The sequence below is a fragment of the Oncorhynchus mykiss genome, chromosome 19, assembly GCF_057628025.1.
Source record: "Oncorhynchus mykiss isolate SJ-2025 chromosome 19, ASM5762802v1, whole genome shotgun sequence".
In the NCBI taxonomy this organism is placed as follows: domain Eukaryota; kingdom Metazoa; phylum Chordata; class Actinopteri; order Salmoniformes; family Salmonidae; genus Oncorhynchus; species Oncorhynchus mykiss.
This window is the reverse complement of record NC_143040.1, coordinates 34997736-35012394: the sequence shown is the minus strand read 5'-3', so window position 1 is coordinate 35012394 and position 14659 is coordinate 34997736. Positions and strand designations below refer to the sequence as shown.

General features: G+C 42.7%; 1 protein-coding gene across 8 annotated transcripts in view; it reads left to right on the top strand.

The window, feature by feature from the left end:
• The window catches only part of foxn3 (forkhead box N3), a 113067-nt gene extending 107664 nt beyond the window's left edge, over positions 1-5403 (top strand). For all 8 annotated transcript variants that reach the window (XM_090210819.1, XM_036954501.2, XM_090210817.1 and 5 more), the window contains one exon: positions 746-5403. In XM_090210819.1, coding sequence (XP_090066945.1) covers positions 746-778 — 33 coding nt within the window. In that variant the 3' untranslated portion in view covers positions 779-5403. The remainder of the gene's footprint in view (positions 1-745) is intronic.
• The last annotated feature ends 9256 nt before the right edge of the window (positions 5404-14659 follow it).

The following is a 14659-nucleotide window of genomic DNA, read 5'->3' as shown; positions in this document are numbered from 1 at the left end:
TTTTATAATAACTAATGACACCCCTTCCCTGTTAACCCCCCTCGGCGCACTAGCACACAGTACTCGTACAATAGTTATAACACTTCATACAGTTGTTATGACACCAACAAGGTGACATGACATTATGCTGATCACCAATGTAGGATATGTAGTGCTATCAGCCAGCTACACCACTGAATTGAATTGAATTAAAGTGAATCGACTCAAATCGAATGTTACTTCATTAATCCCGAGACGGTGATTGATTTGTCACAGGTTTTTATTTTGAATTCACAGCTGTTCCAAAAATGCATAGCAAATAGAGTGACTTTGCATTACACGATTCTCACATCTACCTGATGGCAGAGTATAGGGTTAAATCTATTAGAATAATCATCCACGTAGCGTTAGCTCTTTAGCTCTGTACTCCGGTCTCTGAAGTGGCCACTCGGAGATGAGCCCAGTCTAATTGAATTAGCTGATGACTCGCTGATTAGCGGTCACAGCTAGCATTGCTCTGTGTGTCTGATGTACTCACTGAAGCGTGTGTCTGTGTGTCTGTGTGTCTGTGTGTCTGTGTGTGTGTGTGTGTGTGTGTGTGTGTAAACATGCTACCAACATAAGTCAAACGCAGGGAGCTGTGAAGTGTGTCTAATGTTGACATCAGTGTATCTGTCATGTCTACGGTCGGCTTCAGTGTATGTGTGTGTACATACTGTGTGCATGTATTTATGTGCATTTCATCTCTGTCTCTGTCTCTCTCCAGATCTGTGCTGTCCGGAGGCTGTCGGAAGCATAGCATCAGCCATCCCGCCTGCGACTCCCCGTTGGTCAGCAGCGACCCCAAGGAGGACCACACTTACAGCACCAACCAATCGGATGACGGCAGCGACTACACTAGCGACTCCAGTCTCCGCAGCAACGGCCCCGTCGCCCGGGATGTCGCCAACGATTCAGACTTCGACGACGAGGATGATGAAGATGACAAGAGCAAGATTCAGCTGGAGATCAAGAAGGAAGAGCCACGTGATTGGCCCATAGACACGATAGACTCCGCCCTTTCCAGCCAGCAGCACAACAAGAAGCGGCATCACTTCCTGAAAGCCAAGCAGCGGATGGGTGTGGCTAGTGATACGCTCCCGCTGAAAAAACGGCGCACGGAAAAGCCGCCGGAGAGCGATGACGAGGAGATGAAGGAGGCAGCGGGTTCGCTGCTCCACCTGGCGGGCGTCCGCGCCTGCTTGAACAATATCACTAACAGAACCGCCAAGGGCCAGAAAGAGCAGAAAGAACCCACGAAAAACTGACCCATGAGACTTGAAAGAGAGACTTAGCTGAGAGAGCGAGAGAGAACGGAAATACAAAACATCACTTTTAATATAGAAATGTATGCTTTCTTTTTTTCAGGATATCAGGTGAATTCTGAATGATTTGTGGCAATATAAAAAAACAATCACTTTGTTTTCCTGTATTTAAAGTTACTGTTTATAGGGTTGATTTTCTTTTCTTTACATTTGTTTTAATTATTTTTTATTTGTTTAAAGGAGATTAAAGCCATAGATGAACCTTTTTCTGATATTCAGCTAAGTTCGCAGGTTTCCGTTGGCTGAAAGTAAAGTGAGCGAGAGAGAAAAAAAAAAAGCTTTTTGAAAAACTGCCCCATCGTGGATTGGCTTGGATGTGTGGAATAGGAGATCACCTTGTTAATGTCAAAAATGTGCCCAATCTGCAGCTATTGCCCTTTACAGTCTCATCAGATGCAGCTAACACTAAGTCCATTTCTACAGGCTCATAACTTGTTACTTCAGTAGAATTTACAGGTAAAACGTTATTATGAGGTGCTTATCACGGACTATTTTGTTTTTACAGTGATATACATCATTCAAATGAAATAAAGTTAGTATTCAGGGTCAGATCTTAACCATTGATGTCTATGGGCTGCATATTTCAGTTAGGACGTGACCATATACATAAACGTCACAATAACCAAGCACAAATCCACATGCTATACTGGCTAAAGCAATGTTTATATTAGTTAACTATTCCACTGAAGTAACACAGGTATATGCTGAGTGCCACAGATAAACATTGTTTGGCAAACTATCCCCTGTGTTGGGTACAAAACTTTCAAAAACAATGGCATTCTAATTTGCCTTGGAACTTCCGGTGCTAAAAAGGCGGCTATAAAAAAAAATATATATATAAAACCAAGTTTGCCAGCTCTGTCTTGTCTGTGTGCAAGGAAGCTGCCACAGAAAAAATGTTCCATGAAATTCTGGGAAATTGTTAGCTTTAGTGACTATTAGCCTAGCCAACCCCATAGAAGAGACACTCATCAGTAGCGTAGCCAAGCTCATAGAAGTAACACTAGGTAGTCAGTTTATGTGTGTCAGTGTTGGGACAGTGCCAAAGAGAAACTCTTGGTCAGCCCAGTGATGATGGTAGCACTTCCTTAGCTAACTGTCCTTCTGACCGCTAATCACATTTAGCCACCAGCGCTAGCTAGCGTGCCAATACGGAGGGGACAGTTATGTTTTCACCTTAATGGTTGACTGTAGGACTGTAAGTGGGATGAAGGACACTGGTACAAGTTAGATGTAGGAAAGGCTTAGTGTTTTGACAGGGTGTTCTCTAAATGTAAACTAATTTAGTTCGCTAAAAGCCATAAGCTAATAGTCTAGCAAGCGCTTATCGGAGAGGGAAATAACTGACAATATGTCAAGATAACCTCAAAACTGCCTGTGTCCTTTTATGAAAGCAATCAACGTGAATCATTGAGTTATAATCCAGTGACATGATGTAGTGATATTTTTCCTGTGGCACAAACACCTGAATACCTTCATTGGTTGGAAAGGAAATGATGCTATGGAACCTGCCAATTATATTTTGTGTGAGAAGAATAATGATATGACTGTGGAGTTGTTAATTTTTGTGTTTTTTTCTGTTGTGTGTGTTTACTTACCCACTCTCATGACGTAATAAAGCAATTTCATCCAGTCAGGATAACACTGTACAAAAAGTTAATAAACTAGATTTTGATTTTCTTTTGAAGCAATGTAGCCAGCAGGATTTTTCCAAATCGTGTTGCATGGGTTCTGTAAAGAAAAAGAGAAAAAACTGTTTTCTATTCAGACAAAGTTCATGTTAGGTAAATAATGTATTTAGCATGAAGCATGAATTATTTTCATATAAGTATCCTAGCGAACAAAAAGGTTCTGCCTCGAGGTTCTGCGCCCATAGGTGTGGAATCCTTCTCTGTTGTTTTGTCTTTTTCTTTTTGACTTGATGATTTGTTTCCTGTCGTCCTTTCTCATCTTTGTTTTAACAGTGGGCTTTGAAAAAATACAGTAATAACATCTTGTTCAGGGACAAAAAGACGGTCTGTGGGGCAAATCTCTTTCTGCAATATGAGGATTACTCGCTCCACCCGTGGATACAGGGCTAGATAGCAACTCCCTTCATCCATAGTTGACAAAACCAGAATGTCCCAGTGTTTGTATGTAGTCGCTAGATGGCCATGCTAGAAAAGACAACATTTTAAAAACTTATTGGCATGAAGATCAGTTATTTGTGGACTGAAAGCACCAAACTTTCAGCGTACCTCTGTCCTCTCCAGCATGTCCGTATAGTGACCACTGTGTCTGATGGGTTCTCCCTGATGGCTGAATGTTGGAGCCCATGTGATAAAAGAGAGGTTAGGTAGTGAGTGTCAGTCTTCTGTTCCCCTTCTCTGTGCCTGTTCTTCCATCACCTCTTTCTTTTTTAAGGTTTTAGCCGTCTTTGATATTTCAGGGTCTTCCATTTTTCAATGACACACGAGTTTAACCGAGTAAGTGTTTTTATGTTGTTGTTGTTTTGGGTTTATTTTGTGTCCCTCGCTGTGTTTTTGCCATTTCTACTCTAGCAACTCTTCAGGTCTTGTTGTCAGTATTATTAGGCAGGCTACCATAGACTCGTTGCACATGAAAGTAACACAAAGTAAATGGCACAGTACGATGGCAAGATAAATACAAACTCTATAGTGCATATGTTCACATTATCTCGCCAGATTGCACTAAGATATTAAAATAAAGATATTGTCTAAGTTCAGTGCCAAAGCCTGTAATAATTCCTTATCTACCTGAAATAGAGGACACACATATTTGATCTGTATGTCAAGACAAAAAATGACCAGTGAGCTGTAGCATTTCTATCAGATACCCTTTCTGCGTTATGTGCTACTGATTTTTGTTGAAACTTACCACATTACTTGGATTTTTTTTGTGCTACCGATCATTGCTCATTGGGATGATTTTCATTTATTAGTTGAATATAACACCCAATATCTCATAGTGCACGACTCTTGACCAGAGCTAACCCAGAGCTAACTAACCCAATGTGGCTCTGGTCAAAAGTAGAGCGCTATATGGGAAATAAGGTATCATTTGAAGGAGTCCTTATTTGCCCTGGATTAAGATGAGGTGATGAGCTTCTGTCAACTAGACTGCTTTCGTGTGTCAATCAATGTATCTTCAACTGATAAATATATGATATGATTTATTCCCATTGTTTGTTACGTTATCCTTTGAGGAATACTGCCTTCCTTGGACGGTAACAGTCACTCGATAACTCGTCCTCCAATCACAATCCTTCAGGTGCCACAATGTCGGAGGAGGACGACGTGTTCTCAAAATATTGAATATGAATTATTATTAATGAACTGTCAAAATTAGCCTGGCAAATAATGATATATTGATGAGTCAAAAAAAAGTGTTTCTTTGTTTCATTGTGTTTTTTGTTGATATTTTGTTTGGTTTCTGTCTGTTCAACTGCCATTTTTCAGTTTATTGTTTTGGAGGGGTTTTCTGAGGAGGAGGAGGAGGAGGAGGAGGAGAAGAAAGAGCAGTGGATCGTCAGTTTCAAGTTATTTGTAGTACACTTCACCTTGTAATCATGGAAACTGCATGGTACCTACTATTTGGTCTCGAAGGATCCGTAGTTGTGCTAATCGCTGAAACGACTGCCAGCAATTTCGTTATACCACTATTATTGGTAACAAAGAAACAAAATACCAAAAAGTCACCATGTAGTTTCTATGTAAATAACAGGCAGGTGGTGTTCTGTAAAAACATGCTACCGATCATTTCTGTGTCCTGTTTTTGAACCATGTAGTCTTGATGGCATGACCTTACAGCTGATCTGTTAATATGGAGACCGACCTCCGTAGGTGCGCTCTGTATTTCCTTGACGTGTATTCACATTGCCAAAGACCAACTACTTCATCAATTCATGTAAATATCACCTTGTCCATTACTATGACGAAAGTATGTTTGTTTAAAAAAAAAATGGTTTTGTTTTTCCGAAGAAAACAAAAAGCTAACATAAAGTTTCTGTGTTGTATTGTCTTCCAGTTGCAATAAAAGAAAACCGCATTGCAAAAAGTTACTCCTGTGATCATGTTTCTTCACTGTTCCAGTGTCTATGCGGCTTCACAGTTTTCAGTGTTAAATTGACATTGTAAAGCATGATTATTTACATAATTCCCAGTGTGCTTTGCCTTTTGATTGAATTGTAGATGCCACCCATGACTGTATTTGTTAGTGACATATGTTCATACAAATCTTTACACATGTTAGATTTGCTGAAAATAAATGCAGTTGACAATGAGAGGACATTTCTTTTTTTGCTAAGTTTACATGGATGTTGCATTTATTCATTTCCAGTCCTATGGCGTTCACCAAGTGTGAGCCTACGCGAATATGATATCATTAAGATACATTATTTAAGACGATACAATAAATACAGTCAGTGGCGGTCAGGACAAGTGGGGCAGAGCAATTTATATATAAACTCAGCAACAAAAAAAAAGTCCTGTCACTGTCAACTGTGTTTATTTCCAGCAAAATTAACACGTGTAAATATTTGTATGAACATAACAAAATTAAACAACTGAGACATAAACTGAAGAAGTTCCACAGACATGTGACTAACACAAATTGAATAATGTGTCCCTGAACAAAGGGGGTGGCCCTTGCACTCACCCTCCGATCCAACAGATCCCAGACGTGCTCAATGGGATTGAGATCCGGGCTTTTCGCTGGCCATGGCAGAACACTGACATTCCTGTCTTGCAGGAAACCCCGCATGTAACGAGCAGTATGGCTGGTGGCATTGTCATGCTGGAGGGTCATGTCAGGATGAGCCTGCAGGAAGGGTACCACATTAGGGAGGAGGATGTCTTCCCTGTAACGCACAGCGTTGAGATTGCCTGCAATGACAACAAGCTCAGTCCGATGATGCTGTGACACACCGCCCCAGACCATGACGGACCCTCCACCTCCATATCGATCCCACTCCAGAGTACAGGCCTCGGTGTAACGCACATTCCTTCGACGTTAAACGCAAATCCGACCATCACCCCATGTGAGACAAAACCGCGACTCATCAGTGAAGAGCACTTTTTGCCAGTCCTGGCTGGTCCAGCGACAGTGATGTCTGGTGAGGACCTGCCTTACAACAGGCCAACAAGCCCTCAGTTCAGCCTCTCTCAGCTTATTGCGGACAGTCTGAGCACTGATGGAGGACTGTAACTCGGGCAGTTGTTGTTGCCATCCTGTACCTGTCCCGCAGTTGTGATGTTCGGCTGTACCGATCCTGTGCAGGTGTTGTTACATGTGGTCTGCCACTGCGGGGACGATCAGCTGTCCGTCCCGTCTCCCTGTAGCACTGTCTTAGGCATCTCACAGTACAGACATTGCAAATTATTGCCCTGGACACATCTACAGTCCTCATGCCTCATTGCAGCACGGCTAAGGCATGTTCACGCAGATGAGCGGGGACCCTGGGCATCTTTCTTTCATTTTTTTCAGAGTCAGTAGAACGGCCTCTTTAGTGTCCTAAGTTTTCAGAACTGTGACCTTAATTGCCTACCATCTGTAAGCTGTTAGTGCCTTAACGACCGTTCTACTGGTGCATGTTCATGAATTGTTTATGGTTCATTGAACAAGCATGGGAAACAGTGTTTAAACCCTTTGCAATGAAGATCTGTGAAGTTATTTAGATTTTTACAAATTAGCTTTGAAAGACAGGGTCCTGAAAATGTGAGCTTATATAATTGTTTGGCTGTGTACTTATGGTCATTGTCCTGTTGGAAGGTGAACCTTCGGCCCAATCTGAGGTCCTGAGCACTTTGGAGCAGGTTTTTATCAAGGATCTCTCTGTACTTTGCTCTGTTACTCTTTCCCTCGATCCTGACTAGTCCCCCAGTCTCTGCCGCTGAAAAACATCCCCACAGCATGACGCTGCCACCACCATGCTTCACCTTAGGGAAGGTGCCAGGTTTCCTTCAGACGTGACGCTTGGTATTCAGGCCAAAGAATTCAATCTTGGTTTCATCAGGTCTGAGAGTTCTTTAGGTGCCTTTTGGCAAACTCCAATCGAGCTCTGATGTGCCTTTTGCTGAGGAGTGGCTTCCGTCTGGACACTCTACCATAAAGGCTTGAGTGCTTTCACTTTGTCATTCTGAGGTATTGTCTGAATACTTTCTAAATCACTGTTTAGGCCTTATTTTGAGGGCCTATTTTACCCCTATAAAGTGGCCTGAAATTAATGATTTTACAGGCCACATGAGGCCTGCAAGTCACATGCTGGCTTGCAAAGTGATGTGTAATTCCTATTGAAATCCAACCAGAGTTGGGATATCCAACATTTGGCATTTTTATTCACCTGCATTCATGATTGTCTACCAGGGTTGGGAAGGCTAAGCTTTGAGACTACCTAAAGCATCTAAACTGGATGTAATGGGTGCAATAAGTCCAAGTAACAGAAGAATTTAGCATAAGATTAATTAATCAATCAATGTATATGCAAAACAGATTTTGAAACAAACAATTTAAAAAAATCTACCTGCAATAGAGAATGATGGGAAATATGATAGTTGTCCTTTTGGTTTAAGTCTGGTTTTTAACACTGTCGTTCTTTTACACCAATGATTGTTAATTTAACACTTACAGAGTTCACTTAACTCCTGGATAAACTCTACAGTAATAATGGCAAAAACACAGCGAGAGACATAAAATGAACCCAAAACAACAGCGTCATGAAAACACTTCCTCGGAAAAACTCTTGCATCATCAATCAACACTAGGTAACACTGGCCAATTGGCTGTGCCTTTATGTGTTTTCCACCCTTCAGTCCTACATGTTAGTGTCAGTTTCCCAGACTGTGGAAAGAGAAGATGGGAAGAGGAAAGAAGAACAAGGACAGGAGGAAGAGCGAAGAAGAGGAAGGGAGAGCGAAAAAGAGGAAGGGAGAGATAAGAGGTGAAGGGGGTGGTATGTACTCATTGTCTGATACACTGGGTATCACACAGTGTGCTATGGACCCGTTCCTTTAGAGGAAGAGAGGGAAAGGACAGGGAGGGAAGAGGAGAACAAGAGTATGCGTCTCTGTGTACACATGTTTTGAGACACAGTGGGTCTCTCACACTGTGTGACATGTTTTCTCCAACCCCATAACTCACAGCCTGTTTGTGTTGCACTGCACACTGTGGACACACTAATTACAGACCAACAGTCCTAATCATAGACCACTATAAATCTCTCTCTCTCTCTCTCTCACTCTCTTCCTCTCGCACACTTTCTCTCCTTTTCTCTCACTTTCTCTCCCTCTCTTACCCATGCGCCACACCCTCTACCAACCTCCATTTTTATGCAACAGCAGCAATAAAGGAAGGAAAGAAAGTGCATTTAACCAGTCGCTGTTCTACCACTCTCTAATTTTTGGCTCCATGCATGGTTCTCCACCATGGTAGCCCGACCTATCATCCAACCTGGTTGTTGACTGTTTGTTCAGTCTGTTGTGCTCTTTTTACGTGTTGTCTGTGAAAAATTGATATAAATGCTCATGTTAAACAAGTAAACTTCTCATTGAGAATTCATTTTTATTTTACAACAGCAACCTAGCAGTACAATAGACCTGCAAACAGAATATTTGGAATATGCCATTCATGTTTTTTTGTTAAGTGACCATCTGTCCACTTTCTGACAGTCAACCTCTGTGTCCAAAATCGCACCCTATTCCCTTTGTACTGCACTACTTTTGACTGTCTATGTGGCTAACCAAATGAGGCTCTGGTGAAAAGAAGTGCACTATACACTGAATAGGGTGCGATTTCAGTATTCCAGACGAGCCGCTGACCAGTGTAATACTTCCTGCATGGTGATGTCATCCCATAGGCCCTGTCCTTCCCGAGAACGCTTGATTGGACACAGGTCACCGCCACCGACATGCTATCTGACACCAGTCCAATCGCTAATGACGTGTTGCTTGACTTTGATGATGGGGAAAGAAACAAGAGGTGGCGATCATTTGGGCTTATGTCTTACTTTCTTCCTGGTGCTCTGCTTGGCCTGGCTCTGCTCAGTTGTCATGGATACAAAACACTTGTTTCTGAGAAGGGTGGGGAAAGGTGACAACTGGTGAACATTACTCAAACGCTCAGCTATCACTGTTAACTGCTACCTGAAATGCCATGTTGACATTTAAGGGGTATGTTATGGTTTGAGTTAGTATCATCTCAGATGTCGTCTTTATTGCTGCTCCCTACACAGATGAGGATGGGGTTTTAAGTGGATACGTGTGTCTGCGTGTGTGCGTGTGTGCGTGTGTGTGTGTGTGTGTGTGTGCGTGTGTGTGTGTGTGTGTGATGCCAGATGTCTCATTGTTCACGCCAACACCCCACAATCCTTCACTACTGAGAACCCACATGGGAATCACCCCACTGCTTTCTCCCGTTGTTGCCAAGGTAGCATAGAAATGGAGGTGTTCATTACATCAACGAATCAATAACCCCCCTCAGATAGAAACACATACACACCCCAATCCGCAGACACCAGATAATAACCTGACAAATCCGTGCCCGTCCCCCTAATGCGTCCCAGGGTCCCTGTAACTCAGACACAAATACAGCAGCATTACATGAAAGCCCCAGTATTAGGCTGCCTGTGTTTGAATACATTTGCAAGTCTCCCTATCTGTGGGAAGAGGGCTTGATTTGCATGGGGCTGCAGGCTAGGGGGATTTGAGAAAAGATTGAAGGCTTTGGTGGCAGCCTTGAGGAACGTGCCATGACTTCATGTAAGGACACCGACTGGAGTCTGGGAGGGAAGGGAGGGTGTGTAATGGATGCTTCAGTACTGGCACTGTGTCACTGTAACTAGACAAGAGGCTTGTAGTGCAAAACAGGGGTGGGCAACTCTGGTCCTGGGGGGCTAAAGAAGGTACTGGCTTTTGTTTCAATAAATCAAAGTGTCATGGTCTTCACTTCGGGTGTGTTAGAGCAAGGCCTGCATACAAAAGCCTGAATACATTGAGCTGTGACTCCAGTGTACCCCTAAGGTTGTAAAAAGACAGTTGGTGTCTTCACATTGTGCCCTAAAAACATCCCAATACACTATCTATGTTTGTTTACAGTTTGTTTTCGCTGCCATGGCCTGGCCCTGAAAGCTTTTCTGTTTGTGTGTGCGTGCTTGTGTGTGTGCGAGTGTGGTGCTTGCATCTGTGTGTCTGTGCATGTGTGTCTGTACGTGCCTGTGTGTGTGGGTGTGTATGGTGTGAATCACGTTGAGGAATGTGACTGCATGGAGACAGAAGGTAATGAAGCTGGCATTCCATGCAGCCACTGCTGACAAAGCACCTGCAAATGCCAACCTATGTTACTCCCATTCCCTCGCTCTCGCGCTCTCTCTCTCTCTCTCTCTCTCTCTCTCTCTCTCTCTTCCTCTCTTTGCCTCGCTCTTTCTTCTCTCTCTTTCTCTTTCTCTCTCTCTTGCTCTCTGTCTCTCTCCCCCTCCATTACAAATGAGGCTGCAGTAAAGTTAATGTTCTGTGTCGGAGCGTCTAACTGCAGGTAACCCACTTAGCTTTCCGCTGAGCTAATGCCCTTGATCTTTCATTAGGAGTCTACCTACGGCACCTAGGGGAGAGGAGGAGCAGCCGAGCGAGGGATGAGACAGAGAGAGAGAAAGAAAGAGGGGAGGGGGGAGAGCCCTTCCATACTCCTCTGCGTTTATTTTTCTACACCCTAGTAGTACTCATTCTCTACACGGTATTAAAACTTTTGTCTTGAGCTTTCACTGCACCTATCTATATGTGCTATGGTAAGAGATGTGTGTGTTGACAGGGAGAAACTTCCTGGTGTTAATGATTGTTTTGTACGACAACACACTTTGTTTTGGTAGCAACCAACGTCCTGAAACCTGTTCAGTGGGCATGAAAGCTGTGTACCGGTAAAGGTGCCAACGATGTCCCCGTGTGTTCTCGTTGGTTACATAAACGGGAATGTTCTTATAACACAGTCACTACTACATAACAGTAATGATCCCTGTGACATCTGGATATGTGTGGGGAGTAACTGGTAACATGTAATTAGTTACATGTAATCTGATTACTATTTTTTAAAACTGTAATCAGTTACCAGCTAAAATATTGTCATTAGATTACCAATACTTTTGAAAAACTTGATGATTACTTCTGGATGACTTTTAAATTCAGAAAAGATGTTTGCGGAAAAAAATCATGATGACACCTTTCTGCTTTCTCGATGACATTCATTTCAGCATTATGCACAAGTTTAAGTTTGTTCCATTTGAGCGAGTCTGACCACAAGTCAGAGACAGGTTTGGGTAGGTTACTTTCTAAATGTAATCCATTACAGTTACTAATTACCTGTCCAAAATTGTAATCAGTAACGTAATTTTTGGATGATCCAAATGTATGTAATTCGTTGCTTTTGGATTACTTTCCCCTAAAGAGGCATTAGAAGAAGACAAAAGGACTCATCAAACGCATTTGATGTATCATTATAGTGGTCTCTGACACGCTCAGGTGGAAGAAATTAAACTTGCACCTTTTTTCAATGCTGAAATTAATGTAATTGAGAAAACAGAAAAGTTAATTTTTTAAAACTTGGCATGTCAATTAAGAACAAATTCTTGTTCACAAGGACGGCCTACCCCGCCCAAACCCTAACCCGGACGACCCTTGGCCAATAATGCGCCGCCCTATGTGACTCCCAATCACGGCTGGTTGTGATACAGCCTGGAATCAAACCAGGGTATGTAGTGGAGCCTCTAGCACTGAAATGCAGTGCCTCAGACTGCTGCGCCCCTTGGGAGCCAATGTATTTTTGTTGTTGTTGCAAACATCCTTTATGATTTAAAAAATAATCCAAGGAGTAATCATCTAGTTTTTCAAAAGTATCTATAATCTGATTACAATATTTTTGCTGGTAACGTAGCTAAATACCGTCACAGTTTTTTTGTTATCCAATTACATGTAACTGATTACATGTAATCAGTTACTCCCCAACCCTGCTCAGAGACCACTATGACGACACACCAAACTCGTTTGATGGATCCTTTTGGTCTTCTTGTAATGCCTCTTAAGGGAAAAGTAATCCAAAAGTAACAGAAAGTAATCACATTACGCTACTGAGGCTAGGTAATCCAAAAGTAATCCAGGTAACTAGTAACTGTAACAGATTACATTTAGAAAGTACCCTATCCAACCCTGTACAGTGGGGTAAAAAAGTATTTAGTCAGCCACCAATTGTGCAAGTTCTCCCACTTAAGATGATGAGAGGCCTGTAATTTTCATCATAGGTACACTTCAACTATGACAGACAAAATGAGAAAAGAAATCCAGAAAATCACATTGTAGGATTTTTAATGAATAATTTGCAAATTATGGTGGAAAATAAGTATTTGGTCAATAACAAAAGTTTATCTCAATACTTTGTTATATACCCTTTGTTGGCAATGACAGAGGTCAAATGTTTTCTGTAAGTCTTCACAAGGTTTTCACACACTGTTGCTGGTATTTTGGCCCATTCTTCCATGCAGATCTCCTCTAGAGCAGTGATGTTTTGGGGCTGTTGCTGGGCAACACGGACTTTCAACTCCCTCCAAAGATTTTCTATGGGGTTGAGATCTGGAGACTGGCAAGGCCACTCCAGGACTTTGAAATGCTTCTTACGAAGCCACCCCTTCGTTGCCCGGGCGGTGTGTTTGGGATCATTGTCATGCTGAAAGACCCAGCTATGTTTCATCTTCAATGCCCTTGCTGATGGAAGGAGGTTTTCACTCAAAATCTCACGATACATGGCCCCATTCATTCTTTCCTTTACACGGATCAGTCGTCCTGGTCCCTTTAAAGAAAAACAGCTCCAAAGCATGATGTTTCCACCACCATGCTTCACAGTAGGAATGGTGTTCTTTGGATGCAACTCAGCATTCTTTGTCCTCCAAACACGACGAGTTGAGTTTTTACCAAAAAGTTATATTTTGGTTTCATCTGACCATATGACATTCTCCCAATCTTCTTCTGGATCATCCAAATTCTCTCTAGCAAACTTCAGACGGGCCTGGATATGTCTGGCACTGCAGGATTTGAGTCCCTGGCGGCGTAGTGTGTTACTGATGGTAGGCTTTGTTACTTTGGTCCCAGCTCTCTGCAGGTCATTCACTAGGTCCCCCCGTGTGGTTCTTGTGATCATTTTGACCCCAAGGGGTGAGATCTTGCGTGGAGCCCCAGATTGAGGGAGATTATCAGTGGTCTTGTATGTCTTCCATTTCCTAATAATTGCTCCCACCGTTGATTTCTTCAAACCAAGCTGCTTACCTATTGCAGATTCAGTCTTCCCAGCCTGGTGCAGGTCTACAATTTTGTTTCTGGTGTCCTTTAACAGCTCTTTGGTCTTGGCCATAGTGGAGTTTGGAGTGTGACTGTTTGAGGTTGTGGACAGGTGTCTTTTATACTGATAACAAGTTTAAACAGGTTCCATTAATACAGGTAACGAGTGGAGGACAGAGAAGCCTCTTAAAGAAGAAGTTACAGGTCTGTGAGAGCCAGAAATCTTGCTTCCGAAAACTCAGAGTCTACGTAGGAAATAGAGGCATTGTTGGACTCTGCATCAGACACTCTCTACTTGGAGATTCCCGCTAAGCACATTGTCCATATGTGCATTCATGTACTTGTATGAGTCTCTCTGAACTAACCTGTGCTATGTTGACATTGTAGACAACCACACACGAGTGGCCGACAGGTTTGGGGACAAACACCATCCTCCGTTTTCTTCACATTAAGGATGAGATAGACGGTGGCCATCACACCACTGGACAAGCCTCTGGATCGTTGACCTGTACACAGCAGTATCAGCATCTTTATACTTTATACCAAGAATGGCAAGAATGGCAAGAACTTGAAAATATAGTTATTGTGTGTGTGCATGTATACCCGTGTGTGCCACAGGAGGCTGGTGGGAGGAGCTATAGGAGGACGGGCTCATTGTAATGGCTAGAATGGAATCAATGGAACAGTATCAACCACATCAAACACATGTTTGACTCCGTTTCATTTGTTTCATTCCAGCCATTACAATGAACCCATCCTCCTATAACTCCTCCCACCAGCCTCCATGTGTTTGTGTGTGTGTGATTGGCTGTTTAACTTAGTCCAGTGCAGCCACCTGCAGCCCAGGCCTGTGAGGCCCATTGATTGACCAGTGATTTTAATAGTGGTGAATCAGTGTGTCAGTGGACAGCTGCAAACACTGTAATCCCCTGTCAACACTCTTATCAAATCAGGGGCTCATCAGACACTGTTTACCAATGCAATGCAATGCAATGCAATCTCAGCTGT